The 27,277-nt window shown below is 42.3% G+C and overlaps 1 protein-coding gene across 4 annotated transcripts; it reads right to left on the reverse strand.

Moving 5' to 3' along the window:
* Positions 1–26,986, reverse strand: IL18RAP (interleukin 18 receptor accessory protein). Of its 4 annotated transcripts, none has more exons than XM_072844410.1 (10): positions 26,787–26,986; positions 24,375–24,693; positions 24,092–24,278; positions 16,575–16,725; positions 11,919–11,984; positions 10,140–10,263; positions 8,138–8,289; positions 6,869–7,006; positions 4,022–4,195; positions 1–197 (listed from the first exon to the last, which is right to left on the reverse strand). In XM_072844410.1, exons 1-10 carry the CDS (start codon positions 26,857–26,859, stop codon positions 16–18), a joined length of 1,566 nt encoding a protein of 521 aa, XP_072700511.1. In that variant the 5' UTR covers positions 26,860–26,986; the 3' UTR covers positions 1–15. The 4 variants fall into 4 exon arrangements, with proteins under 4 accessions (XP_072700511.1, XP_072700509.1, XP_072700508.1 ...); XM_072844408.1 differs by lacking the exon at positions 1–197 and adding an exon at positions 2,529–3,332 and having other exon boundaries at positions 24,092–24,164; positions 26,787–26,985; XM_072844407.1 differs by lacking the exon at positions 1–197 and adding an exon at positions 2,529–3,332 and having other exon boundaries at positions 26,787–26,984.
* Between the last annotated feature and the right edge of the window lie 291 nt (positions 26,987–27,277).

A 27,277-nucleotide genomic window follows, 5' to 3' on the forward strand; every position in this document is an offset into this window, starting at 1 on the left:
CTTGTATGTCTACACCTAAATGGTAAAAAGACAGAGAGTCCCAAAAAGGACAATCAAAAGAGGTTTGCCACACTCTCTAGGGACCACAGCTTCTTGTATTAAAGTGAACAGTTCCCCTTCCACAGAGATGCAGGCTCCTAAGGGCCCTCTTGCCTCAGCTTTTGCAGAATTACATAGGGGCCAGAAAGTAAAAGAACCTAGAAAGGAAAAAAAATAGGAGAGTGTTAGGAAACCCCTTTCCCAGTCTTTAAGGTAAATGAGAGGGCTTCTTCTGGAATCCTCTGTCATTACTAACATCTACTTCTGAATTTCAGACTGTGTTGAGTCCAAGCCAAGGGATATCAGAGGAAAATAAAATCATGGAACTTTGAATTCTTGTCCTCTTTAACCATTCTGCTCTGATTTACCTTCAAAATCTTCAAACTGATTCTCTAAGCATTTTATTCAGATTTTATAGCTGCAGTGAGTGTGAGAGACAGTATACTTATTCCTTCTTACCTGGAATTGTGATCTGGAAATAATATAGATAGAAAATGTAGCTATTAAAACCCAGAAGACACCAGGATGGTGTGAAATTTGCCTGAGGTGTCATCTAGAATTAGTAAGGAGTACTCTCCAGTGTGTATTAGAGGTAGAGTGACATCATCCAAACTAGGACACATTTTCAGAGTAAGATTTATAGTTGGACAACAAATCAGAAACTGGAATATATGGTCACCATATCTAGAAAATGGAGTGGGAAATGTAAACACTTTTCTTATTGTAGTGCACTGAGTTCAACTGTTTGGTTACCATTAGTTTCTTATATACAGAAAAATTTGTTTCAGCTGCCCAGTTTGTTTGGATTGATTTGCATGTAAGAAATGTAAATCAATCCTTGTTCCAAATGCTAATTTTTCATCTTCTATGTATCTAATAACCTGGAAAAAGTATAAAGTATATTCCATAAATGTCAGCTTAGAGAGTTCCCCCCTCCCTTTTTTTTTTTTTTTTTTTTTTTTTTTTTTTTGAGTAGGTACACACCTGAGGCTGAGTTTGAATTTCTCTGAAGCTAAGAACAAAACTCTGGACCACTGGATAGATCAGTTTTAGCAAAATTTATTTTAGGATAAAATAAACCTGGGTAAACTGGCCCAAAAGAGGTTTCTGAGTCTTAGATCTGAGAGAGAAGCTGGCAGGAAAACCAGGGGTTCTGGCCATCACCATGGCACAAGGACACAATGACAGTGTGGATTCTTCCCCACTGAGACCCTACAATGAGCCTTCCCACAAGAAACTTCCTCCAGGAATAATTTATACCTTTTAACTCATCTTTAACTTCATCACTGAAATTCCCAACAAGGATGTTGCTTGGTGCCAAAGCCGCAGTGGTTTTTATGATGTGGGAGCCTCTGTGGAAAAAGAGTTCAGAGCATTTCATACAGGCTCCAAGCGGTGGCTAGATGATGCTCGATGACTTCTGTCCATCCTGAACTGGGATCACGCTCATATGGTGAACGTGACACATTACAGTCAAATGAGTCCAGAAAGTTGCTTGTCTTATTGCTCAAATGCATCATTCCACTCAGACAGGGATGACAGAGTGTGAAGATTTTACATTCCTATGTGACCAGAACATGAACTACAGATTGAACTCTCCTAAGGAGGACACACGAGAATGAGATCCATCTGGTCTATCAGAAACTACGACTGGGTGCTCTAGCATAGCACCCTGTCACTTGGGACTCACCTGGGATCAGTAGGTCAGGAAGCATGTGCAAGGAGTGCCAGCCTCGCCGGGCAAAGGGCTCAGACCAGAAAGCTCTGTTCAAGCTCCATTCTTGCTGCCTTTTGACCAACGTATGCATTTATTTCCTGAACTCTTAATCTGGGCTGCTAACTCCTGCGACTGCCTTTCTACTTTATAAGTAAATACTCGGCTGTTCCTTGTCTCCTCATTGGCCTGATCGTTTTTTTTTTTTTTTTTTTTTTAAGATTTTGTTTATTCACATGAGAGACAGAGAGAGAGAGAAAGGCAGAGACAGGTAGAGGGAGAAGCGGGCTCCCTGCGGGGATCCTGATGCGGGACTCGATTCCAGGACCCCGGGATCATGACCTGAGCCAAAGGCAGAGGCTTATCCTCTGAGCCACCCAGGCGCCCCAGGCCTGATCAATTTGACCTGCTTGTACCTACTTCCCGTGGCCCAGGGTAAGGTTGTGTACTTCATGCTCTGCCCAATGGCCAAGGGGATAGGAGGGGCTGAAGTTAGCCCTACATTGCTCCCCTAGCCTTGTGTCCAGCACAGGGCTGTGCCTCAACCCCCCACCCCTGGAAGGGCTCTTTCCTCTATTTCATCTGCTCAGAGGGGGCACTTCCCTCAGGGACAGAGTAGAGACTGATGGAGGCCCTGTCTGCCCCTGGTTCCCCCATGGTTTCTGCCTTTTGCACTTGTTTTCTGTACTCCAGAGTTAATGGGTGAACACGGATGGAATAAAACTAGGTGTTTCTTTCTTTCTGAGGAGCTTTAGGCAAAGTTTAAATCATTCACTTCTAACAAAGTAATATTTATTTGATTGCAAATATATATATATATACACACATATATAAATTTATACGTATAATACATAACAGACATGAGAGCAGAGCAACAGAGCAAAAGTGGCTGTATCTGCCCATTCTGCTCAGACCACTTGGAAAGTCTCTGGGGCACTGTGTGCTGAACGCATGCAAGCATCTAGAGAATTTACTCTCCCTCTGCCCACAGAATATCAGAGGCTTTAACCAGAGGTTCATTATTATTCTGGGGCCTGTCAGACTTGCTCAGGGTCGACAAAGCCCTCCCCATCTTGTATCAGCTGGATCCGTGCTGTGTGTTCTTTCCACTGACATCTCTACTCCCCAGGGATGGGAAGGAAGTGGCTCAGGGTCTGTCCGCTTGACCATTCTCTAGGCTGGGAGCTCCTCCCAGTGGTTTCTGTTTTACTGAGTCATTTCCAGTGAAAAACTTTGGAGATACTTCCGAGATGGTTCCACCTGAGTCCTTTAGAGCTTTTCACTGGCATGTGGTAGCGCATCTGAGTCCAGAACCGGGAATTGGGAGGGACTGACTTTAAGTTTCTCCAAGTGACTGTGGGCAAAACCCGGAGAGCTTTCTTCACAAGATGAGGTAGAGACTCTGGCTCTTGGAAGGAGCAGAACTTAATTAAAATTAGTTTCAGTGTTTTATCATCCAAGGCAAGATTCACTGCTGCTTGTAGTTCAAAGATACTGGGTCCATTAACATAGTTGGGGCTCAAGATAAATATTCCTCTTCTACTTTTCTTAATAATGTTCACAATATCCTCTGCATACACTGGAAATAAAGAATTCAATTAACTGTTATTGCTAAACCTGGGGTCTTAATAACCCCGAATGTCCCAGATCGACCCAGATTGTTCCTTGCAAAGGCACTTGTAGGGAAGGAGGGAAGGAAGCATGGTTTACTATGTCACTTTTGCTGCATCAACTCTACTGACAGTTGAAGACAGACTCTAGTGTCCGGTGATTCTCAACTTTCCATTCCTCTCTTTGTGTTCTCTGTCCTCAAGCTGTCCTTTTTCCTTTAGGAGCAAAGCTAGTTGGCATAGTTAGGAATAACAGGGGGACACAAGATGTCCCAGGCTCCATGGTGGGGTGCCTGGGGCAGAGGGAGGGGGGAACTGAATGAGATCTGTACCTCTGATGAGTGGCCAGGGTTGTGCCCCACCTGACCCAATGTTGAGGGTTGTGGCCAGCAGAGTCCTACAAAGCCAGGGGACCATCTGTTTCGAATGACAGAGATAATTTCCTACAGAGGAACCAGGAGCTATATCTTTGATTGGGAAGGCCTGCTACATGTTCTGCAACACATGTCCTTCTGTGCCGTGGCCCAACATAGTCTAAGCTCATGAAACTTTCCAGAAGATGTGTATCCCAACAGAAGGAATGACACCAAAGCCCACAGAGCACTTTTATTCAACTTTTCTCTTTGTTCTATATCTTCTCTTGGCACCCAGGACCTACCTCCTCCTGGGGCCACATCTCTGTCGAGCAAACACAAGTTGTATCCGTACTTATTTTCCAGAACTTCAGGGAACAGATTCAGAGCCAAGTATTCCTCACTTAAAGATGAAGTGGCCTCATTCTCAAAGGAGCTCCATTTCGCATAGGATATGAAAGCATCAAATACCTTTTTGTCTGAGGAAGAGAAACGATTAAAAAACAGTCAACCATTTACATGTTTCTCACTATCGTGATGTATCTACATATGCTTGCATCCTATGATGTATGGGCAAGAATTAAGTGTTGAGCTCCTTATTGAACTGATTTAACAATAAAACACAGCAGCTGTGTCCATTTTATTTTATTTACTTTTTATTTTTGTGTCCATTTTAAAATCACACTGCTGAGTAGTATCGACTGTCTAACCAGATTCGAATTCTAATTTATGACACACTGCTGCCTTTTCACTGAGTTCAGATCAAACAGCTGTGGCTTCTGTGATTAAATCACAGGGATGAAGGAGGTGGGGGGGGAATTCCTCTGAGTTTTCTTTGCACTGTGCTGTTGCTATCTCATGAGTTACACATCCTAAAGGAGTCTGTTCCATCTAAGCATGGTAATATCCAGCAAGCAAAGCACTGCCAGGACCCAGCAACTTGCACAGGAGACAGCTGACGGCACATGTACCTATATTAGAAATCCTCGTGTGTAAAATGATGTAATAATAACTCCCCGGTGGACTGTTTCCAGGGTTGGGTGATATAATGTATATAAAGTGCTTGGTGTCTGGCTCACAGCAGGCACAAGATAAATATCTTTTTCCCCTGCTTTCTAGATGGGAAATCATATTTATAAAATTCGTTTCGGGATATTTGCAAAGTCTCACATGCTTCCTTCCATTGAGTGGATTATTACAAATGCACATCGAGTACTGGGATGTGTTATGTAGCTAACTAACCAAGAAAGGTAGAGAATCTCAAAAGTTAACTTATGGGCTTTGGAATCTGGACATGCCTGGTTCAGATTCCAGTCCTCTGCACCATGGCGGGCAAATAGCAGTGTTACAAGATAGCAAACAATAGCCCAGGTGGCTGATGCTTGCTTAACATGGACATAAGGAGAGGCCTTAGTGGATGAAAATGCCAGCAATAGAAAAAGAAGGAGAGGGGAGGTCCAGGAGATGAGAAAAGGGGGATGCCAAAAAACCGAGGCCCAGGGGGCTCATCTGCAAAGCTCCTCATTGCCCAGGTGGGAAGGAGGAGGAGGCTCCTGGGCCATGGTGGGCATGGAAGGTCTGTGTGGTTTAAATGTGTGACACACCCCCTCATCACCTCCATTCCTTCCAAATCCTGTGAAACTCCAACGAGCTTGGGTTTTTCTCTAACTGGAAGCATTACATTTCTTTGGTAATAAAATTAGTGGGAATGGGAGTATTAGGTCCTTCTCAACTCCGACAGTCTATGTACGTCTAAGATTGTGGATATTTCACATTTATGTCCAAGGAAACAGACATTTTGCTGTAAAACCTTAGATTGGCCACAGAGGGTGCTAAATCTCCATACTTTAAAACCAGGCACTGCCTCCTCATCAGCCACTGTGTAAAGTAAAAAGGGAAAGTACAGATTTAAAAATTTCATGATCAACTCTTCTGTACAAGCTCTAGAATCTTAAGACAAGCAGCATTTTAGTAAAAATATACATATATGTCATCCAGGGGAATGAAGAAGACATTGGTTAAGTAGCTTGCTCAATTCAAAAAAGCTAAAAAGCTAATTTAAGGAAATAAACCAAAAAACCAAAAACACAAAAAACCCAACACTCTTAGCTTCAGGATTTCTTGCATGAATTCTCAATAATTAGTCTAAAGAAAGGTACGATTGATACATCTCTTTACCTGTCCTCTTCCTGGAAATCTGACAGCTCCTCACTGCGTTCCTGGTGTGGGGCAAGCCCTGGTATAGGAAGTGATTTTCCCCAGAATCCAGCAAAAGGGATCCTGCCCTTTCCAAGCAAAAGAATCACTCACTAAAACTGCAAACCTTCTAATTTAGAGACCTCCAGGGCTAGGAAAGCATGCGAACAGCTCTTCTATTCTAAAGAAGCAAACACTAATCAGTATGATCCTGTCTCCTGTGGAAGTGGACAGATAATTCCATTTATTGTAATAGTACTTGGGTTTTATAGAGTTTCACACTCTTCGAACATTGACACCATCTTCAAAACCCTCATTTTATACGTGAGGCTAACTGAGGTAATAGCTAATGGGGGCTCTAAGCCAAACCACCTGAGTCCAAATCCTTGATTCTAACACCATCCTGCAGTCCAATTTTGGGCACAAGACTTCATGTCCCTCTGCCTGGCTTGCAGGATTGCTGTGACAGTTCTCCTAGCTAATACACTTGACTTGCATGCCCTCAGCACTCAAGAGGTAATAATAGTTGGCACCATCTACCGAGTGTTTACTACATGCTGTTCTCAATGATTAATATGTCTTAACTCAATGAGTGCTCATAGCATTCATTGTAATTGTGATTACAATCCCACTTCAAAGGAGAGGAAGCAAAGGCACAGAGATGTCAGGTCATTTGTCATATTGCATTAGGTTGGTGAGCAGAGAGATTATTTTCAAGCCCAACATGCTCTATCTACCATAGTACCATTGGTCAGCAAGATTCCAGTAAGTGAACCGAAAAGCAGTTGTTTCTCCACCTGCTCCCAGCTCTCCCAGGTGTGAAGCCACCACATCTGGAAGAAGGTCTCAAAGCCAGAGGGCATGACTTTCTCCATTGGGGAACATCCATTTCTTGAGCTTCTCCCTCTAAGCCAGTTCTGAGTGGAAAAGCCAGAGGCAAGTTGAGGTCACCTTACCCCCGAGTGTCTCATCCTTGCTCTGGTAGGTTCGGTACAGCAGGACTATTTCAATCCAGTACATGTAGAGCAGAGCACCTGCCGTCAGCATGCCTGCCAGAGTCATGACGGTGCCAAGTAAGATGTATATGAACACCACTGGGGGAAACATGGTAGGCATGAGCAAATACAGAGACAGCTTTCCTGGGACAAGAGCACATTCCGGCCAATGCCGTGGGCTGGCCCAGCACCTTTTCTGACTCTATTATTTTATCAAAATCACTGCTCTTGGAAGCTTTCTTTCCTCTTGAATCTGGAAACACATGCAATTACATCTTGGGGCAACTGTCTTACAATGAATTGGAGACAATTCACGGGAATGGGCTATTCCTGATTGAGGTGGCCAGGGAAACTGGTCATGGCCACTCTCATTATTTTCCCCCCATAAACCTCCACACCACCCATTTGGATCCCTCTCATTGCATATTAGAAATTATTTTCATGCACTATCATCACTACTAAAGTCTAAACTTCCTGAGGCCAGGAGCTACGTGTGGCTTGGTTTCACACCCTCCGTGGCACCTAACACACGAGCCCTTCCACACACCTCTGCTGATGGGAGCCCCATTACAGAGCAGCCACTATGGCCAAGCACAGATTCTGTCTAACGTAAGCCTCACCAGGATTCAAAACTTGCTTGTCCTTGGAATCATTTATTAATTGAATGAATGAATGATATCAACTTCATCATTGAGTATCTTCTTAAAGAAATTTCAAACCTTTTCTTTACCAGGCATTTCCACTGCAGTTTTAAAAGGCTGTGATCTGTGATATACACATACCACCCAGAGCAGTGAGCAAGATGACTCTTCTCTCCGTTCTCTAATACCCAATCATCACATTCTCTGGATGGAGAAGCAAGGAAAAGAAAACCCTAAAAGGGATCTAGGTCCTAACACAATACCTGTTGCACAGGACATGCCCTTTAGGTATTTGTAGAATGAATAAATGAGTAAGTGAATGAATGAATGAATGAATGACAGGTTTTTCCAACAAGCCTCAATACACAGGGTATTAGTTAAGAGGACCAGTTCTGGATAACTGATATGAAACTTACTAGTGATGTGTCCCTGGTCATAGTATTAAATGGCTTCATATGAGCAAAATGCATAGTGTCCAGCATGCAGCAAATATTAATTGCTATCATCACTGTCACAAATCTCTAGGAAAATTCCCCTTCTCTCAGATAAAAGCAGTTGTGTGCATGGTGTGGCAACCTTCCAGGCTTACCTCCTTTCTTTTCTTTCAGTTGGATGGACTGGGTAGTGTTCCCGATGGAGTTCTGGGCAAAGCAAATAAACTTCTTGCGAAGATCCCTCTGAGTAACTTCTTTCAAGTGGATAACGCGCTCATAGACTTCATCCTTTATGGTGTGCTTAACTCTAGGTCAGAAGGATGGATACCCTACTCATTCAGTAGCATAAACTGACCAACTCTTGCTGTATTTGGAATTCATACTAGCAGCCAACAGTTTCGGCTTTCAGAAGAGCTATGGGATCAAATAGTAGCAGGAAATGCCAGAAGAGCATAATATTGACCATCTTGTGATGGGAGCTCATTTTTGATTATTGAATCTGCTGGGCATCATTTTACTCACTTAATCAGAATTTAATTTAGTGTGGGCCTCATCTGACCTCCATTACTCTGAGCACTCCCCTTGAAAACAGACAATAATGATAATTTAAGAATAATATTGAATACTGACTCATTTCCACAAAGGGCTTATCATGTATCTGTGCTCACTCTTTTGAACACTAAATGTGGACAATTAAGTCTCCTTCATGCCTCACTTCACTGGAGCCCCCATAAGGTAAGAATATGATCATCCTAACTTAACCAGCAACACAGACCAGGCACAAGAGGTGGGTGACAGCCTAAGGTCACTCTGCTTGGAAGTGGCACCCTGAGTCCTGGACCTAGGTCATTCTGCCCCACTCAGCAAGTTGTAAGAGTCAGTATTTATTCACAATATGAGTTTCTAAGGTTGCTGATTTATAGTCTGTCTTTACATTGAGGAATATTGTTTATATGGATGGTGTTTTTAGGCTGTGTTGCTTGGAGCCTACAATATCAACTCATATTCACTGAATGCTTCCTACTGGTCAGGAACTGTGATGAGTGTATCACCTCTACTGGAGCAGCTCCCTCAAGGGACCTTGTGAAGTAGATGTAAGCATCCATAGATTGCATGTGGTGGGATGGAGTCTTGCAGGGGTCAAGGGTCAAATTGCCAATAGGTGGGAAATAGATTCAAACTCAAGGGCTTGTGTGACCTCTCTTGAGTTAGAAGTCCTTGTTGGATTTTATTACTGTCATCAAAATTTGGTCTTTATTTTTTGCAGTGACATGTACTTTTCAAAATGACACTACACTTGTTCACTGAAATTGTTTTAAAAATCAGAAGCAAGTGCTTAATACATAGACTATTACCTTGGAGCACATTCTGGAAAAACAAGGGAGTCTATTTTTTAGCGATGGTCCTGACAGATTGGATCCAAACCCTCCCTTAATCCTTCCAGGGACCAGCATCTAGCTTCGTGAGGTATTGGATAGCTCTGAATAGCTGGAGTTTTCCTTTCTATTGAGCCAAACTATCTTCCCGGTAAATTCTGTCCACTAATGGGGGTCCTGAGTTCTAGAGGGTGACAAACTAAGTCTAGTTTCCGTAAAACATAATGGCTTCCAAGGATGTCAAGAAAGCTATCCCATGTCTGCATCTCCTTTTCCATTTGGATTGCTTCAACTATTCTTCACTTCTCATAGTTTTGGTCAGACGCATTATTGTGCGCTTTCCTCTGGATACATCCCAGGCTGTTAACATGTGGATCCCTGAACTCACCAGGGCTCTCAATGGATGGTACTGGGGAAAATGAGGAGGAGGGCATCCTTCGTTCCCCATTGGTTGGACGTGCTGCTTCTATTCAGGCTGCGTGGGTCGCTACGTCTGTCTGCCTGTCAGCTTGATGTTTCAAGCAGCCTCATCTAACTGTTGCTATAAACCGAACTTCACAACTTAAATATTTCATAATACGGCCTGGTCAGAAACTGCTGTTTAACATGAACTTGCCCTTTGTATTTCCGCGCTTTTCTAGTCACCACTAGGTTGCGCGAGTGGCCACTCCGTCAGCTGCACCTGTTGGCTCACCTCTGGGGGGCCGTTCTGGAGGTTTCCAAAGGTGAAAGCATTTAGGGTGGGCTGCGGAGCATAACAGTCTGCTGATTTCCTTCTTACCTGATCGTCTCGGGTGTTGGGACTTCACTCTCCTGGTCAGAATCTTTAACGTACCATTTCACTACAGGGTTAAAGTCCCTTTGGTGGCCAAATCGTGCCCTGCAGTTAAGAGTTAAAGGCTTTCCTAAAAATGAAGGCGACACAGAAAATAGGAAGGAAGTCCGTGAGAACGCTTTGTCCGGCGCAGGAGGAAGACTCCAACCACAGACTGCTCATTACTGCAATCACGTTGGCAGGTAAAAGAGATTGTCAAAAATAACCCAACATCTACCTGACTCTCATTTGGAAACAAGTAAGACCAAGTCTGTTCATCTCCAATGGGCAATACTTCTATCTCAAACCTGCGACTATATAGGCATAGCACGAAGAATTCTGATGGGGCTGAAGGATAGACCCCAGCAAAATGAGGAATCCCCTCAGTCACTGACTCCACAAAATGAGGAGTCACTGGTGATGGTGACTCACTCAACGCTGATGTTGAGTACAAGGTGCGTCATAAAGAACATTTTACTGCTCACCAATATTTGCATGTTCAAATAACATTGTCAGGTTACTGTAATGTAGTTTAAAGAAGGAATTGTTTAAATATTCAGCAGTTTCTTGAGCAAAGCACTACAGTTGGGAAGCATATGATTACACTTATCCTCTTTCTACTCATTTTTCCCATAAGGGGTATCCAGATACACTGCCTCAAACTCAAATTTTCACCTTGAAACGGTTAAAGACTCCATTCAAAAATCATCTGTGCGCCCTAATACTGTCCCCCTACCCTGTCATACTTTCAAATTCACTGAAACCATACGTGGCTCAGCTATGTTTGAATCATTAATTGTGTTTCTTTCCTCCTTCCTTGCATCCTTGTGATGCCGCTGGTTTTGCAGTCTATTTCCAGAATCAGGACACGCTAATACCGCCATCTAGCGGTATTTAACCATAGTCTCTATTTTTACATTTCTGTAATTAAAAATATTTTAGCATTTAAAAGAGCATTTATTTCACTGCAACAACCAGCATTTGATTTTAAATAGAGCAGTTCTCATTTTACTGTGTGAGAAAGTGTAGATGTTATTGAGGTTGATAAAATACAAGGGGACCAGAGGAAAATCACTTTGCCCCTCCTACCCACAAGAAGACACACTTAGGAATATGAGTTACTTGAGCAGGAGATACAGTGTTCCTCCATAATTGTCTTAAAGGCCACACCAAATACCATGTTTGCGAGGATTCATGCTATTCAGATTGGTAATTTGGTTAAACTTACAGACTTAACCAATGGACCTAATACATATAACACCTGTTTCTGGGATGAGTAAGAAAGAATCTAAAATCTGTTGATCATGTCCAATCACTAGTCACCTAACATACAGTTTCCTACATTTCTCAGTGCATCCAGATGAGGCCAGTTTTCTTTCATCTATTTACATATTTAAAACTTGAAACTTAGAAAGAATAAGTAACTCTATCAGGTCACAAAGGTAGCCAGTGGCTCAACCACGATTCACACTTAATTCTATTTGACTTAAAATCCCAAGGCTCTTTGGGGCACCTGGGTGGTTCAGTGGTTGAGCATCTGCCTTTGGCTCAGGTTGTGATCCTGGAATCCTGGGATCGAGTCCCACATCAGGCTCCCTGTGGGGAGCCTGCTTCTCCCTCTGCCTATGTCTCTGTCTCTCATAAATAATTTTTTTAAAAAATCCCAAGGCTCTTTTCCTTATATCACACTTAGAGCTGCTCCCAGAAGCACAGGTCATTCAACGGAGATAATACAATCCACCTTACCAAGTTCTACTTCCAGCACATCCTTGATGGGATCCAGAATATCTGGTTTGAGAGTAGTGTCTTTCACTAAAAGATGAAAATAGAAATTACTATTTGCACTGGGAAATCTGAAGGCCTGCTTGCTGAAGGTGTGTGCATCAAGTGGCACTTTGATCTAAATGCTTTGCAGATCCCCCTTCAACTTTGATTCGGATTCTATTAAGGCTGGGAACTTAGATTTCCGTGTGAGAAATGAACCTCCCCAAATGACCATGACATCAGGTCACGGGTGCTAATGAAATACCAGTAAATCCTGGTAAATCCTCATCCACCAGGGTGTGCTTTTACTTCCACACCAGCCCTGCTCAACCATCGCTGACCTGAGCCCCCCCGTTCCTGTCTTCTCCTACAAGATTATTTTTCGTACCATCTGGCTTCTTCTCCGGAAGAAGAACGCACCTGAGAAAATGCTCACATCACCTAGACTGGAGTCCACCTCCTCCATCACTAAGTACATGGTTTATTTCAAAATAAAGTTGAGTCGGGAACTCCATTACTCATTTATCCCTCAGCTTCCTGCCACAAACTGCCAAACTGGGGCTTTGTGGTCAAACTCTTCCTGACTATGTCCCATCTCTTGATAAGGGAAAATTCATCACCTCTGCTCTGGGCATGGTCCACTTACTTCTTGGGGACCTCCTTCCCTCAAATACTCCATCTCTCCCCCTGTATATTTGCCTCTTTCTCCTCTCTCACCTGCCCCATCTTCCCATTGGCTTCTTCCCATTGGTATTTATCCATGCTCAGTCTCTCCATCTTAAAACAGAGAAAAATCCCTGCACCCCATTTCCCTGTGGCACGCATTCTCCTTCCTTCCCAGGCAGATCCTTGAAACAGTGCTCTGTGCTCATCTCCATTCTCTCACTTCTTGTGGAGTTGGATTCCATCACTCCACAGAAACTGCTTTGACTAAAGTCCCCAGTGACCTTCTGGCACCTCAATCCACTGGGCACAACTGAGTTTTTCTTCAGCTTTATTTCTCAGCAGCATTGGACACTGCTGAGCACTGTCTCTGGGAACCCTCTCATCCTTTGGTTCCCTGCTTCTCTGCTCTCTAGTTCACCTTCTGCCTCTCTGCTGTTTCCAGGTGTGTGTCTGGGGGCTCTGCTTTCTGTGCTTCTCGTGAATATCAGTTCTCTCCCTTTTCTCTGCTGTGGTGCTGTTCACTCTTTAGGCCTCTTCCCTACAAAAGGTCTTGAACCTCGAAATGATCTCTCTCTCCTATGTCATCAATTTCACTTCCTCCCACTGGCTTATGTAAAGAATGACTGCCATCTGCACAAACCCAATGACCAGTTCTCAAACATCACCACTGAAGCAGAGTGTCACTCCCTCTGCCCCGACATTCTTTAGTCACTTGCCCTGGGACAGTTTTCCTCTCTTCTCACACCCCTGCTCCACCTCCTCTGGGGATTCCCTCCTTCCTTCCGACCTCTGCAAGTATTGCAATGCTCCAGGCCTCAGTTCCAGGCCTTCTTTCTATACTAACTCCCTAGGTGACCTCATTCAGTCTTTGCTTTAGATAATCATGTTGACCACCCTCAAATTTCATCTCCAGCCCTAACACCTCCAGACTGGTTTATCCAAATTCTTCCTTGCCATTGGGATTTGGATCACTGAAAGTCCTTTCAAACCTAATCCTTGGGGCACCTGGGTAGCTCCATGGTTGAGCATCTGCTTTTGGCTCGGGTCGTGATCCCGGAGTCCTGGGATCGAGTCCCACATAGGGATACCCACAGGGAGCCTGCTTCTCCCTCTGCCTATGTCTCTGCCTCTCTCTCTCATGATAAATAAAATCTTTAAAAACTCTAATCCTTAATTTCTTTTTAGATCCTCTTCTTTTTCAGCCTTTTCTTGCTTCATGAATTGGTGTCACCGTTTACCAACTTAACTAGGCCACAAAACAAAAGCATCCTTCGTTTCTCTCTCTACACATTAAATCCATCATCACGTTCTGTTGACGCACAAATAGCCATTTCTCATCACCTTTGCTAAGTCTGTGCAGTGAGCAATCAGGAGCATCTTTTTAGAATGTGCATCAAACCTGCTGCTCCCCCATTTGTGCCCTAGGTCAGCTCTTACTTATGCAATGCAATGCTTCCCTCCATCAGTACCTAACAGAATGTCTATCTAGTAGCTCAACCTAAAACCCAACTCTTTTCTCCTGGATCCCACCTCTTCCCTCTTCCTCACTGCCAATTCCCAAATCCTTTCAGATGTACCTCCTCTGTATTTATGGAGTCTGTCTGCTTCAGTGCATTCCCACTGCAACTCCTGGTTCAGGCCACCATCAGTCATTGCTCTCTCCATTCCTGCTCCCCCGAAACCCATTTTATACACAGCAGATGGAGTGATCTATCTCAAAGGCAAATCTATTCATGATGCTCTCCTGCTTAGAACCCTCAAAAGCTCCCCATTGCTCCTTAAATGAAGTTCAAACTCACTAAAACAGTGTGATGTCAGTCTTGTTTCCAGACACTCACTCTCAGTGGACCTTCTTTTTCTTCCCAGACTGTGTGTGCTCTCTCATCTCCGGGACATTGACTATGCTGTTCCCTCTGCCTGGAAAGGCATCTTGACCATCTTCATTGCTCTGGTCTGGGCTTGCCCCTCAGTTCTCACTTGGACATGGTGGGTCCAGGTGTGGGTTTGGTGGGCCTCCCATATGCCCCACTGCTTTCTCTCCACTCATTACAATGCATTGGGATAACCTGTGTGCCCCACAAAGTGGGAAGTTCTGAGCGGTCACAGAAAATGTCCAGACACTCATGCTTACATCCTTAGCACCAAGCCCAGTGCCTGATACATATTAGATGTTCAACAAATATTTGTGTAAAAAATGAATATGTGAAAGAATGAAGGAGTGAATGAGGAAGACAGGAATGCTTGGTTGAGAGGATGCAACAGATATTGTAAGGCATACCTTGGAAGAAAGGGAAAACCAGATTCTGCCCCTGAAAATTTGATGGGCTGAGTTATCATGCCTTGAGTGAAGAACAATCACACATCCCTTGGAGGGAGCAAATGGTGCAAGTGGGGTACTTGCATTCTAACTTCTCCCCCAAGAAGCAATATAATATGCATGTAAATTACTGACATCCAGGAAGTAGGTAGAAGTGGTTAACTTGGTCTCAGTGTGTGTGTGTGTGTGTGTGTGTGTGTGTTTGTTTTTTAAAGATTTCATTCATTTATTCATGAGAGACACAGAGAGAGAGGTGGAAATATAGGCAGAGGGAGAAGCAGGCTTCCCAAAGGAAGCCCGATGTGGGACTCGATCCCAGGATCCCAGGATCAAGCCCTGAGCCAAAGGCAGATACTCAACCTCTGAGCCACCCAAGCATCCCGGCCTCAGCATGTTTAATGTAATTTGTACATTACACTAAAAGAAAAGGAGGTAAAAATAATCAATGTATTTACTATGAGCTGAGTCAACCATTCTGTAGCTATTTAATGCAGAGCATGAATGACTGACTCAGTTGTGTTTTGGCAAAAGCCATGCTTAAATTAATTGCATTATACAATTTATTCATGTCGGCACTTGTTAATCTAGTAAGAATGACCCAGTGGAGAGACTAGGTCCCAGTAGAAAGACTAGGCAGGCCACAGAAGAATAAACCTAACAGACCAACAAACGTATAACAAGATATCAAACTTCATGGAAATTTAAATTGGGATTTAAAAAGGGAGAGAGGGGGCAGCCCGGGTGGCTCAGCGGTTTAGCGCCGCTTTGGTTCAGGGCATGATCCTGGAGACCGGGAATCGAGTCCCACATCGGGCTCCTTGCATGGAGCCTGCTTCTCCCTTTGCCTGTGTCTCTACCTCTCTCTCTCCTCTCTCTCTGTCTCTCATGAATAAATAAATAAAATCTTAAAAAAAAATAAAAAGGGAGAGAGAGAGAGAGAGAGAGAGAGAGATCTCACTTGACATCAATCAAAAAGTGTGACAACACCAAACATTATTTGGGAATAATGGGAATCTGCTCCTTGCTGAGGGTGGTGTAAATTGACAAAATGATACCTTAGAATAATAACATATATTTTTAACACAAAACATATTCTATAACATAAAACAATATTCTATTTTTTTAATGCCTACCTACATTTTTAGAAAAGCATAAAGATATAAATGGAAGAATGTATACAAGATTAGACTACAGCTGGGAAGGGAGGAAGCAGGAAAGGATAAAAGCATAGGTCTCAAGCTGTCCCTGCAATGTTTTGTTTCTTTACAGAAAAAGCAAGATTTTAAACATGTGGAAAAACATGAACATGTATTAAAGCTGGCAATAGGTTCATAGTGTCACTTACTGCTATGTATGAAATATTTAACATTATTTTTTAAACTTATTACAAAAATAAGCCAGGGATTGTCAATGCAGGAAAAACCCAACTTGTGACAATTTGAATATGATCCAAAACTAGGCCTTCTCTGGGGGCTGGAATCTAGGTTAATGGGAAAATTAATGTTTTCCCACATTTAAGGCTTCACATGACTACCAGTATATGATTATCTTTTTTTTTTCCCAAAAAAGTAAACCATTACTAAGCCAAAGGAAGTTAACTTTAATTGGGTAATGGGGCTTCAAATCCCAGATCTGGAAATGAAAATCTCACTTACCTATGGTTCTCACTTGAACAACAGCTCTGACTATCCATGAACTTGTATTATCCGACTGAGTGTAATCACATACATATGTGCCCTGGTTGGTTTCATAAACTTCATTCACTACAATTGGGTTGCTCCTTTCTTTAGGGAGTAGTTTTCCGTTCTAATCCAGGGGACAAGAAAAATAAGTAACTTTCCTTAACCAGAGATTTGTTATTAATATTCGTCACAACAACAGAAAAACTTCACAAATGAGAGCATCACCCACGCTATGAAGAGCTTCTGCTCAAAAACTGTATTTGTAAGATTCGCATTTGTTCATGAGAGGCGTTTTCAGATACAATTACATTATCTGTTAAGATCGAGGCACCAAATCTGACTAACCCACAAAGAGTTATTTAGCCTAGAATTTCTCAAAGCATGACTCAGGCCTCTGAGAACATTATAGAAAACTCATTTCCTTTAGTAGCTGATACCTCAATGAATTAAAAAAAAAATGTGTATTTACATTTGTGGAAATTGACATAATTTCTTGTGTAATGAGGCTAAGATAAAGTTTCTTCTCTAAATAAATTTAACTAAAAAAAGGTGAAATTTGAATTTAAAATATTAAGTTAATAACTAAACAGGAATACCTAGATATGACAAAGAATGACCGATGAGTGACAAACAATGAGCTCATGGTGGACCCAAACTAAGGTGAGAGCTAAACTGCAATTAGGAACATTTCTCTCTCTTACTTAGCATATCCATCAGGGATACTCTTCTAAGGTCTAACGTTCTCCCCCAGCTGAACTTGCCATTCTTTCCTGCTCTCATTCCCTGCTACTGCCCCTCCACCCACTTGCCACTCCCTAAATAACCATATTCTTTCTCCATCTATGTGTGTGTACATCTCTCCCACTACTTCCCCCAACTGGGTCGGCTGCAGCTCAGTCTTTAACTCCAACTCAGGAGGTAACTCTCATGGTGGGAGCAATCAGGCGCTCTCCCAGCAGAACCAGTTTCTCATGCTCCCAGACCTCTATGATTGCACATAGCCTTCTGATCATAATTTATGTGCACGGTTACCTCTTCCTCTATCGTTGTTGAGACAGCCTTTGTGCCAAGACACATCACTGCTCCTGGACACACTGGCAGGAATAAACAGAAGTCCCTCCAATCAAGACTGCAGAGTCATGACTGCTTTCTAGGATTGAGAGAGTGCTCAGTCGAAGAAGGCAGACCCCTGAGCAGTAAGCCAGAGTATGATGCACTTGGGCAGCCTTGTCTCTGTTCACAGGAAGCAGGGATGCTCCCTCTGGGCTAGTCAGAGCCTTGAGGAATATGTGAGAATCACTCCGTTGAAGCTGAGTGCCATCTTAGAAACCTTTGAAATGGAGCTTCTATATAGGAAATAAGGCCAAAAGGAAGAGGCTGATGCATGTAGATGGATCGGGTCTTTGTGTCTCTAGTACACAGCAGACAGGCCAGCAACAGTGAGCTCTTTGTAAATGATGAATGAATAAAGTATGTGTAATTGAAAGGTTTTGAAGCATAAGAGCCATGTAATCACCTTTGTATCACTAGGGGCTAGGACATACTTGGGGCTAAATAAATATTTGTTAAATGGTGAAGTATCACTGTACCAATAATTCTGTAGCCCCTGACTTCCATGTAGCACATGGCCTTCCAATCTTCAACAAATAGCCCCCAGAGTATATGACTCTTACCACAGCAGTCAAAAACAAAGAGATAAGCAAAAAACAAAACAAAACAAAATCACAAAATAAGTACTTCTTATCTATACAGATTAAAAAATCCTTTCTCATGTACTATTTCATATGATTCACTCAAAGGATCCCCTGACTTGGATTGCACAGACTCTATGAGAAAACTGAGGTTCTGGAGTTTGTGTGTGGCTCTCTATCACAGAGCCAGTAACTGAGAGGACCGAGCATCCATGTGAATTTTTCTAACTCTTGAGTTTCATGTTCTCATTGAGGAATTTCCCTTCCACTTCACCTGCTAACTCAGAGGAACAGGGATTCCCCTACTCCAAGTCTCTGGTGTGGTTGTTGTGGCCCAAGAAGGGACTTCCAGTAGGTTGGCAAGGAACAGGTCAGAGAGCAGCAACGGCAGGCCGGAAGTAAAAAAAAAAAGTGAGGCAGACCAGGTTAAATATCAATCAGCTGATCTCAGGGGTCAAGGACCTCTTAAAAGGATGGGTCAGGGCATGGGGTAAAAGTCAGAAATAAAACTCTAGAGAATACAAGAATCACATCCAAAGAGCAGAAATTGGAGCAGAGATGTGTCATGAATCACACAAGGAAGTGATGGGCTGCAGAGTCGTGGGCTGAGACCTCAGCTGTGCCACAGGGGGGATGGGTCAAATCAAAATTGCCCTGATTTTTTTTTCTCATAAAAAGCTAAGTATGAGGGCGCCTGGGTGGCTCAGTCAAGGGTCTGCCTTGGGCACAGGTCATGATCCCAGTATCCTAGGATCAAGCCCTGCATTGGGCTCCTTGCTCAGTGAGGAGTCTGCTTCTCTCTCTTCCTCTGCCCCTCCCTCCCTACTCCTGTGCTCTCTTGTTGTGTCTCTTTCTCTCTCTCAAATAAATAAATAAAATTTTAAAAAATGTAAAAAAATAAGCGTGACTTCATATGTATTATTAAGACTTAATAAGATGGAACTAAAAGGAAACATTGAAGAAAACATAAGGGAGAGGTAATTTGTGTCAAGAACGATGGGAGTCCCACTCCAGTAAGATGATAGCAAATGATTTCAGTAGGAAGGGAGGTGCTGATGGGGCTGTTTTGCTCAGCTGTGCCACACTCTTGAACAAAATACAGAAGGAGGAACATCTCAGAGTGAACATGTATGACTTGTTTCAGTAAGTTCTAGACACAAGCGAAGCTTGCAGAAACAAGGAAGACAGTAAAACAGGACTTCTAAAGGAATGTGTAAAGCAAGAAGAGCACAGAAAATGTGTTCTAGTAGGAGCAGTTACTGAAATATTTCCAGCCAGTATCATCAAGCTCTAACACTACTGTCCAGTGCAGCCCCTCTCGGGAGTACAATACACACGGTGCTATTCTGTGGGGGTGGTGCTCCCCAGCATTGGACAACACAGTGGAGCTCCTACTGGGGCTTTTGCTACCTAGTCTGGGAGGACTCCCCGTATGGACATCTCGAGCCCTACCCTCCCTGATGGACTTGACATTTCCATGACTGTTTTAATCACTCATTATGTCCAGATCTGCATACCTGACCTCTTCTCATTCCTCATTGAATTAATGTCTACTTTCTCAACTTGCTAAATGTTGTGAATATATTTGAGCCAGAAAGACCCAAAACATGAGTCATCTCTTTTATGTCCCCCTGAAGTATTTTACCTTGTATTTTATTCTTGAAAATATCACTAACATCCACCAACTTCTTTCTGTTCCCACTGCTCATTCCCTGGATCAGGATTCACACTCATAAAGTTCAATCACATCAGCAGGGACCTCCAATAACCATATCACATAACCAATGTACAACCGTTGTGTTCAGCTCTAACCACACCTCTCAGGAACACTCTGGTCCTACCATGCTGAGCCACTCACCATTCACACGATGTGTCCTTCATGCTTCTGCTTCCATTGCCCATCTACCTTTTCCTGCACTTCAGTCTCTTGCCCTATCCATCAACTGACAGCATTGTACTTTTACATAAATTCTGTACTAATAATTATCTTCTAGGTGGAAAAGGGTACATTATGAAAAGTATCATGAAAAGCTAGATGTTCATCTCTAGCCAAAGTCTTGAATGGATTATTGGACAAATGGCTTATGAGCCCTTAAAAAAGTGGGTTAATATCAGCCAGCTTGCACTCACTACCAACATTCATGCCAGTCTTGTAATTTTCTCCCATGATAAAATGAAGAGACCAGAGGCTCAGAGGAATATAGAAATATAATAGATGTTCTGGCTTCACTATAGTGAGTCATTTGGAAAATACTCTGATGATGTCTTTGTTAAATAAAAATAGATACATACGGGCTGAATGAGTCAACATTTAGGTGACTTTTTAAAGTTAATTGAACAGTAATACTTCCCAAGTTGTGGATTAAGGGACTGTATGTAACTAAAAGGATCATGCTAGAGTTAATAGATGAGTTGACTGGCTCAGTACCAGGCCATTCAAAATGTTTGCTAAGAATATCATGTCTGCATCTTATCTACAAGTCACACAAATATGAGAATGATGGCTAACATGGTGGATTTCAAAATCAAAATGCCAACCTCTTGATATGTTGAATGATGAGCTTAAACCATCAAATCAGAATTTAATAGGAATACATGTAAAATCATGAACATGGGTTACAATTCTACTCTGTTAGCACAAAGCTGAATTGGCCTGACTGCAGTTCTTGTGAAAAAGAAAAAAACAAACCCTACCTGCCAACTAAGAATGAATCAACCACATAAGGGACCTGTCCCAAAGCTAATGCAATCGTAGACCACATTGATACACTGTTTAGAAGAAAGAAAAAAAAATAGTTTCTCTGTTTTCACTATTAGTTAAGCAACATGTGGATTATAGCATTGAACAGATGTTAGGAGGTTGTGCAGGATTATGAGCACTCTGAGACTGCACAGTGAGAATCACCGAATGGGCCAGTATATTGACCTTGAAAATACTTTTCAGAAACCCAGTCAAAATAATTGGTACTTATTCCTTACTTGGAACCACATTGATTTTAGGTCTAGCCAGTCTCACCAACTCAGCAGTTCCCCATGTCACTAGGCTCAAGGGATGCCAGGCAGTACTAGTGACTATGAGAAGAGGAGGCCATAAAGGAACCGAGAAGGAGAAGTGGCAGGTCTGTGTGTGCACATTCCATGGAATGCAGGGCTCAAATGATGCAGCAGCTCCGTCATCATTGTGGCCAGTGAGTGTGGCCTATGAGTGAGATTGTCTTAAAGCACCAATGGAAAGATTACTCAGGGCACAAGTCTAACTGACAAGAGGTCACAGCAGTGTCACTGACACCTGTATCACCAACACCTGTATCTCAATGCCAACCCCACTGCCCTGTTATAATTTTGCCTACTTCCAAGATTTGCTTAGCCAGAGAACATAAAATGCCCTCTCGTTCAATGCAATTCTCATTTATTTAAGATGATGCCTGTTCAGCTAGTTTTTAATTATATTTTTAGAAATCAGCAAAATATAGAGAAAATGTTTCTTGAGTAAATAATAGATAATTCATTTTAATTCTGACTTCTTGGTCACTTAATAGTTCAGTGAAGAATCTCCAAGCCTACATTTTTTTGATGGGTCAATTAAAAATCTTTTGAAACCCCCAGAGCCTCGAGCCCCTGGATTTATCTCAGTGGCATATTCTGTACATCTGACGGGGGCATCCCTGGCCAGGAGTTTCATCTGAATTCAATAGCACCATGTTTTCATCTGCTCAGCCAGTGTTAGCATATGTCATCTCTTCTGAGGTGGCTCGGATGCGACCCACCCATCACCTGAGTGCCGGGGGTTTAGCATGAAGGCAAGGAGCCTCATGTCTTAGTTGCTGCCTAGTATCACCACTTCTAGTGATACACTCCTTCCATAAGGTCTGTGCGTGCGTGCCTGTGTATGTACGTGTGTGCACATGTGCGTGTATGCATGTGCACACATACATGCAATTAGGAAACATCACATGAATAATGACCTATCCAAATCTGCATCAGAAAGTACAATTTTGATAAGAGCCATAATCGTTCACCCACTTTTAGGACAGATGTCTATTCACTGCTAAGCACATCCTGATGTTGCAATTGAGACCCCAGAGATGTGAAATCGAGACCCCACAGACCTCCTTCTGTGAATGTCATACACCGTTAGGATTTTGTTTATAAGAGATACAGGCAGAAAACTGACAGCTATTGTGTGGCTTCTGTTTACCTGAAAATGAAAACTGCCTTCAGGGATACAATGATTGAAAATTTAAATGTGTTTTCATCTGAAATGACGGGGGAGTGGGGGGGGGGTGCCAAGCCTGCTTTACTGGCCTAGGAACAGCCGGCCCTGACATGGCTAGGAATCTGTCAGCCCAGATCACAAATACTTTTGAATCAAGAGAAGTTTTGTTCTTAAGAGAACTGAAAATAATGAACAGAACCATGGACTTTGCTGCCTAACCTCATTTTAGAGGTTACGAAATTTGTATGTTTCTTAAGTTAGGAGTTTATGGAGGCCAACATTTTTTTAGTGTCACTTTAAAATACAAATGTGAGACTTACAGCACATCACATCACTTGTTCTCTCTCTGTATATTAATTCTATAGTGGACATGATGACACCTGTCTACCCATTGTCAGCAGGTCTCAAGGGAACCAAGTGAGGATATATCTTCTCATACCCTGGTGCTTGTACCACCAGGACTCTCTGATTGCTGAGTCTTGGAGTGTGTAGAGCCACCAGATAAACATGGCCACTGGCATAACTGATCATTGGCAATTTTGGGGACGCCTGGGTGGCTCAGTGGTTGAGCATCTACCTCTGGCTCAGTTCATGATCCCAGGGTCCTGGGATCGAGTCCCGCATCGGGCCCTCCACAGGGAACCTGCTCCTCCATCTGCCTGTCTCTGCCTCTCTGTGTCTCTCATGAATGAATGAATAAATAAATAATAATTTTAAAAAGATATTTTTATATTAACAAACATATGTTTTGAAGTCGAATTTAATGTTATACACAACTACTTAAGGCAAAGTTTTAGACTTTCAACAATTATTACAATTACAGGAGGCAATGGAAATTCTATTCTTTGTTTCTGCCACCACGAGGTCAACTACCAGGAGGCTATGTTGACATGGGGTTATGTGACATTTATGTATCTGTTAGCACTTGGAAAAATCGTGAGACACAATGGCAATAAGAATTGTTTTTGTCATGAAGCTTATTCACATGTGGTTCATAACTCAAAATCATTAGGAAACTTGCCTCTTCCTCATCCCTGCCCCTTTTTCCTCTTTATACTGTACTCCCTCCCCCCCACCCCAGTCTCACTTCTGCAAGGCACCTGTTACCTGGGCCATCTGCGTTTGCCATAACTGTCCTCCCAGATGTGCTCTCTTTGGAAAGCATTCCAGTCTCCTATTTTATTCAGAAACCCTCCAGGACTCACTTGTTTGTAGCTCCCTTCCCCATAGGAATGCCCATTGCTTTCCAAAGACAATAGGAAGGAACTTATCTGGTCTTCTGCATTGGCTGATGCTCATAAGTTTATGTCTTACCTCAGGTATAATACACTTGAATTTTAGAAATTTTGCTGGCATGGATGAAAAAGATGGTTCCCAGTGGTTACCTATGAGAGTGACCACTTTAGAAAGTTAGGTCTTCTCTGTAGGCACAAGGTCAGTATTTGCAAAGCTCTAGACCTCAGATCCTCAAACCCACGTTTCTATAAAGTGTCTATGGGTAGGTTACCATAAAAATGATACTTTATGGTAACTCCATAAAGCTCCAAAGCTGAGAAATCATTCTTTGGAGAAATCATTCTTACCTGGTACCAGGTCACCTCTGGACTTTGTGCATCACTTTGGCAGTTGAGGCTAGGGCAATTAATTTTGGCAATGCTACCAAAAAGAAGATATTGCTGTGATACAGAGTTATTTGGTATACAGGATAGATTTGTCTTAGGCTTAACTTCTAAGATGGTCTTGATACAACAGGCCTCATCCTGAGGGATCCTAGGAGAGTTAACAAAGGCCTATGAACATAGATGTTATATCCAGGTAATACAGGGCTTAGGAATGTTTTCGTATAAGAATGCATTTGGGACGTACCGGATCCTAGGTCTACAGATATATGACCCAGCATTACTTATTCCTGCGGTCAGAAAGCATAGGTTGCTCTTGTCCTGGGTGATGTGAGGAAAGTTGTTAGTTATTTCCCCTAATGAATCACCATTTTGAGTTTGTAGGTACCACTGGACATCAGATAGGTCCTCATGACCACTGCAGGGCAAGTTTTCAGAGCCTTGGGTTGGTAAGAGTTGACTTCTGTGGTGCAAATGGGATTTCTGTAACTCTGTTAGGTCACAAAATAGGACAAACTCCTCACTCCTTGAAGAATATTCCCAGAGCAGTTTTTTGGTGAGGCAATCTGAAAACCACAAGGAACAAAGAGAAAGGGAGGCGCATTAGAAGACAAATCTCTCTCTTGGCAGTGAGTTTTTGTATATGACATCTAAAGCACAAGCAACCAAATAAAAAATATAAGCAAGTATTGGGTTCCTGGGTGGCTCAGTCAGTTAAGCGTCCGCCTTCAGCTCAGGTCATGATCTCAGGGTCCTCTTTCTCTCTCTCTCAAATAAATAAAATCTCAGAAAAAATAAACAAGCTGAACTACATCAAACTAAAAAGCTTATGCACAGCATAAGAAATGATCAACAGGGGGATCTCTGGGTGGCTCAGTGGTTTAGTGCCTGCCTTCAGCCCAGGGCATGATCCTAGATCCCGGGATCGAGTTCCATATCAGACTCCCTGCATGGAACCTGCTTCTCCCTCTGCCTGTGTCTCTGCCTCTCTCTCCTTCTCTCTCTCTCTCTCTCTCTCTCTTTCTCTCTGTCTCTCATGAATAAATAAATAAAATATTTTAAAAAAATAAATGATTAACAAAATGAAAAGATAACCTATAGAATGGAAAAAGTAAGCAAACCATGTATCTAATAAAATATGCCTGATTAACATCCAAATATAAAAAGAATACATACAACTCAAAAGCAAAACAAAAAAAAAAAGAACAAACAAAACCCCCAAATAAGCCACTTATAAATGGGAAATGAACCTGAATAAGCATTTTCCAAAGAACATATATAATTGACCAAGAGGTACGTGAAAACGTGCTCAACATCACTAGTCATGAGGGGACTGTAAATCAAAACCACAGTAAAATATCACCTCCTACCTGGTAGGTTGGCTTATCAACAAAAAGATAAGAGATAAGAAATGCTGGCAAGGGGGCGAAGAAAAGGGAACCCTTGAGTACTGTTGGGATCATAAATTGGTACATCCACTATGGAAAAGAGTAGAGTCTCCTTCAAAAAAATTAAAAATAGAACTACCATAAGATGCAGAAATTTCATTTCTGGGAATATACCTGAAGGAAATGAAAACAGTATGTCGAAGACACAGTCTGAACCTCTTTGTTCATAGTAGCGTTACTTACAATAATCAAGATACGGAAATAAGTGTTCATCAACAGATGAATGGATAAAGATGTATTACACATGCACACACACACACACATGAATATTATTTAGTGGTAAAAAAAAAAGGTAGAAATCTTGCCTTTTTCAACAACATAGATGGATCTTGGGGGCATTATACTAAATGAAATACGCCAGAGAGACCAACACCAGATGATGTCACTTACATGTAGTCTCAAAACAAAACAAAAATCAAACTTATAAATAAAAGAGATCAGATTTGTGGTTACCCGAGGCTGCATGAGAAGTGGGGGAATTGGATGAAGTGGTCAAAAGGCACACATTTCTAGTAATAAGATACATAAGTAAGGGGAACATACTGGAGAACACAGTGACTATAGTTAACACTGCTGTATGGTTGATCTGAAAGTTAAAAAAATGCGTTCTAAGGGTTCTCATCACAACTAACGAACAAGGAAGTTTCTTTTTTTCTTTTTTGGTAGCTACATGAGATCATGGATATTAACTAAACTCATTGTGCTAATCATTTCACTATACGCATAAGTCATTTTGCTATCTATCAAATTTGTGCAGTGCTGTATGTCACTTACATGTCAACAAAACTGGAGGAAATAAAGATCAAACTCTAACCTATGTTTATAAAGAGTACATGATTTAATGAGGAATTAAGCTCCCTTGTCTGTCTTCTTCACTGCTTCCATTTAGAAGGTCAGGCTCTAATGCCCTCCCAGTGGACTTGAGCTGGCTAGTAGCCGCAGCACTTAACTATTAAAGACGACTGAACCACTCCTCATTCCTCTTCAACTGCTCCCACTGAACACCTGGCTACCATAACTGGGCTCCTTATTGACGCTTGGTATCAGCTGAAAGCTGTTCACCCCAGTCATTTCTGTCTTCCTGCACCCATCTCAACAGCAGAAAGGAAATGCTCTGCATTAATAGGTCAAGCTGCTGATATATCAGACTATCTGTCACTTCAAATATTGACTTCAAGACTCACAGTGAACATGATAAGCGAAAACCCTACCTGAAGTAGTCATTCCTTTAATTTTCTCTCCTGTGACAAGCCAAAGAAAAATCCAGCCCAAAGAAAGCATCATTCTCCCTGGGTCCTGTCATCACTTCAGTGAGTCTGTTGCGTTGCCAGGCTGTGGTACCTCGTGTTTCAGAGCTCCTCCCTGAGAATCGTCTTCATTTCTGTAAGTCAAGAAATGAGAAATGAAGAAATCAGAACCAGTGACCAAAATGCAAGTCGCACAGGAAGCTTTGAAAGGGGCGGGTCCTACCCAAATGCCCACAATGATGTGTAGCAGTCTCTTTGCATGTGTCATTTCTTATACGTCTGAAGGAGGAAGAGTATCTCAAGCTCAAAGGAAACACTTGGACCTCTGCTCCATACCATATGTTCTTTTGGTGCCCTTTCTTCATGGAATTCTTCTTCTTCTTCTTCTTTTTTTTTTTTTTTTTTTTTTATGTTATCACCTAGAATGTGTATTTCCATGAGTCATTTGAAAACTT

The sequence above is a fragment of the Canis lupus genome, chromosome 11 (genome assembly GCF_048164855.1).
Source record: "Canis lupus baileyi chromosome 11, mCanLup2.hap1, whole genome shotgun sequence".
In the NCBI taxonomy this organism is placed as follows: Eukaryota; Metazoa; Chordata; class Mammalia; order Carnivora; family Canidae; genus Canis; species Canis lupus.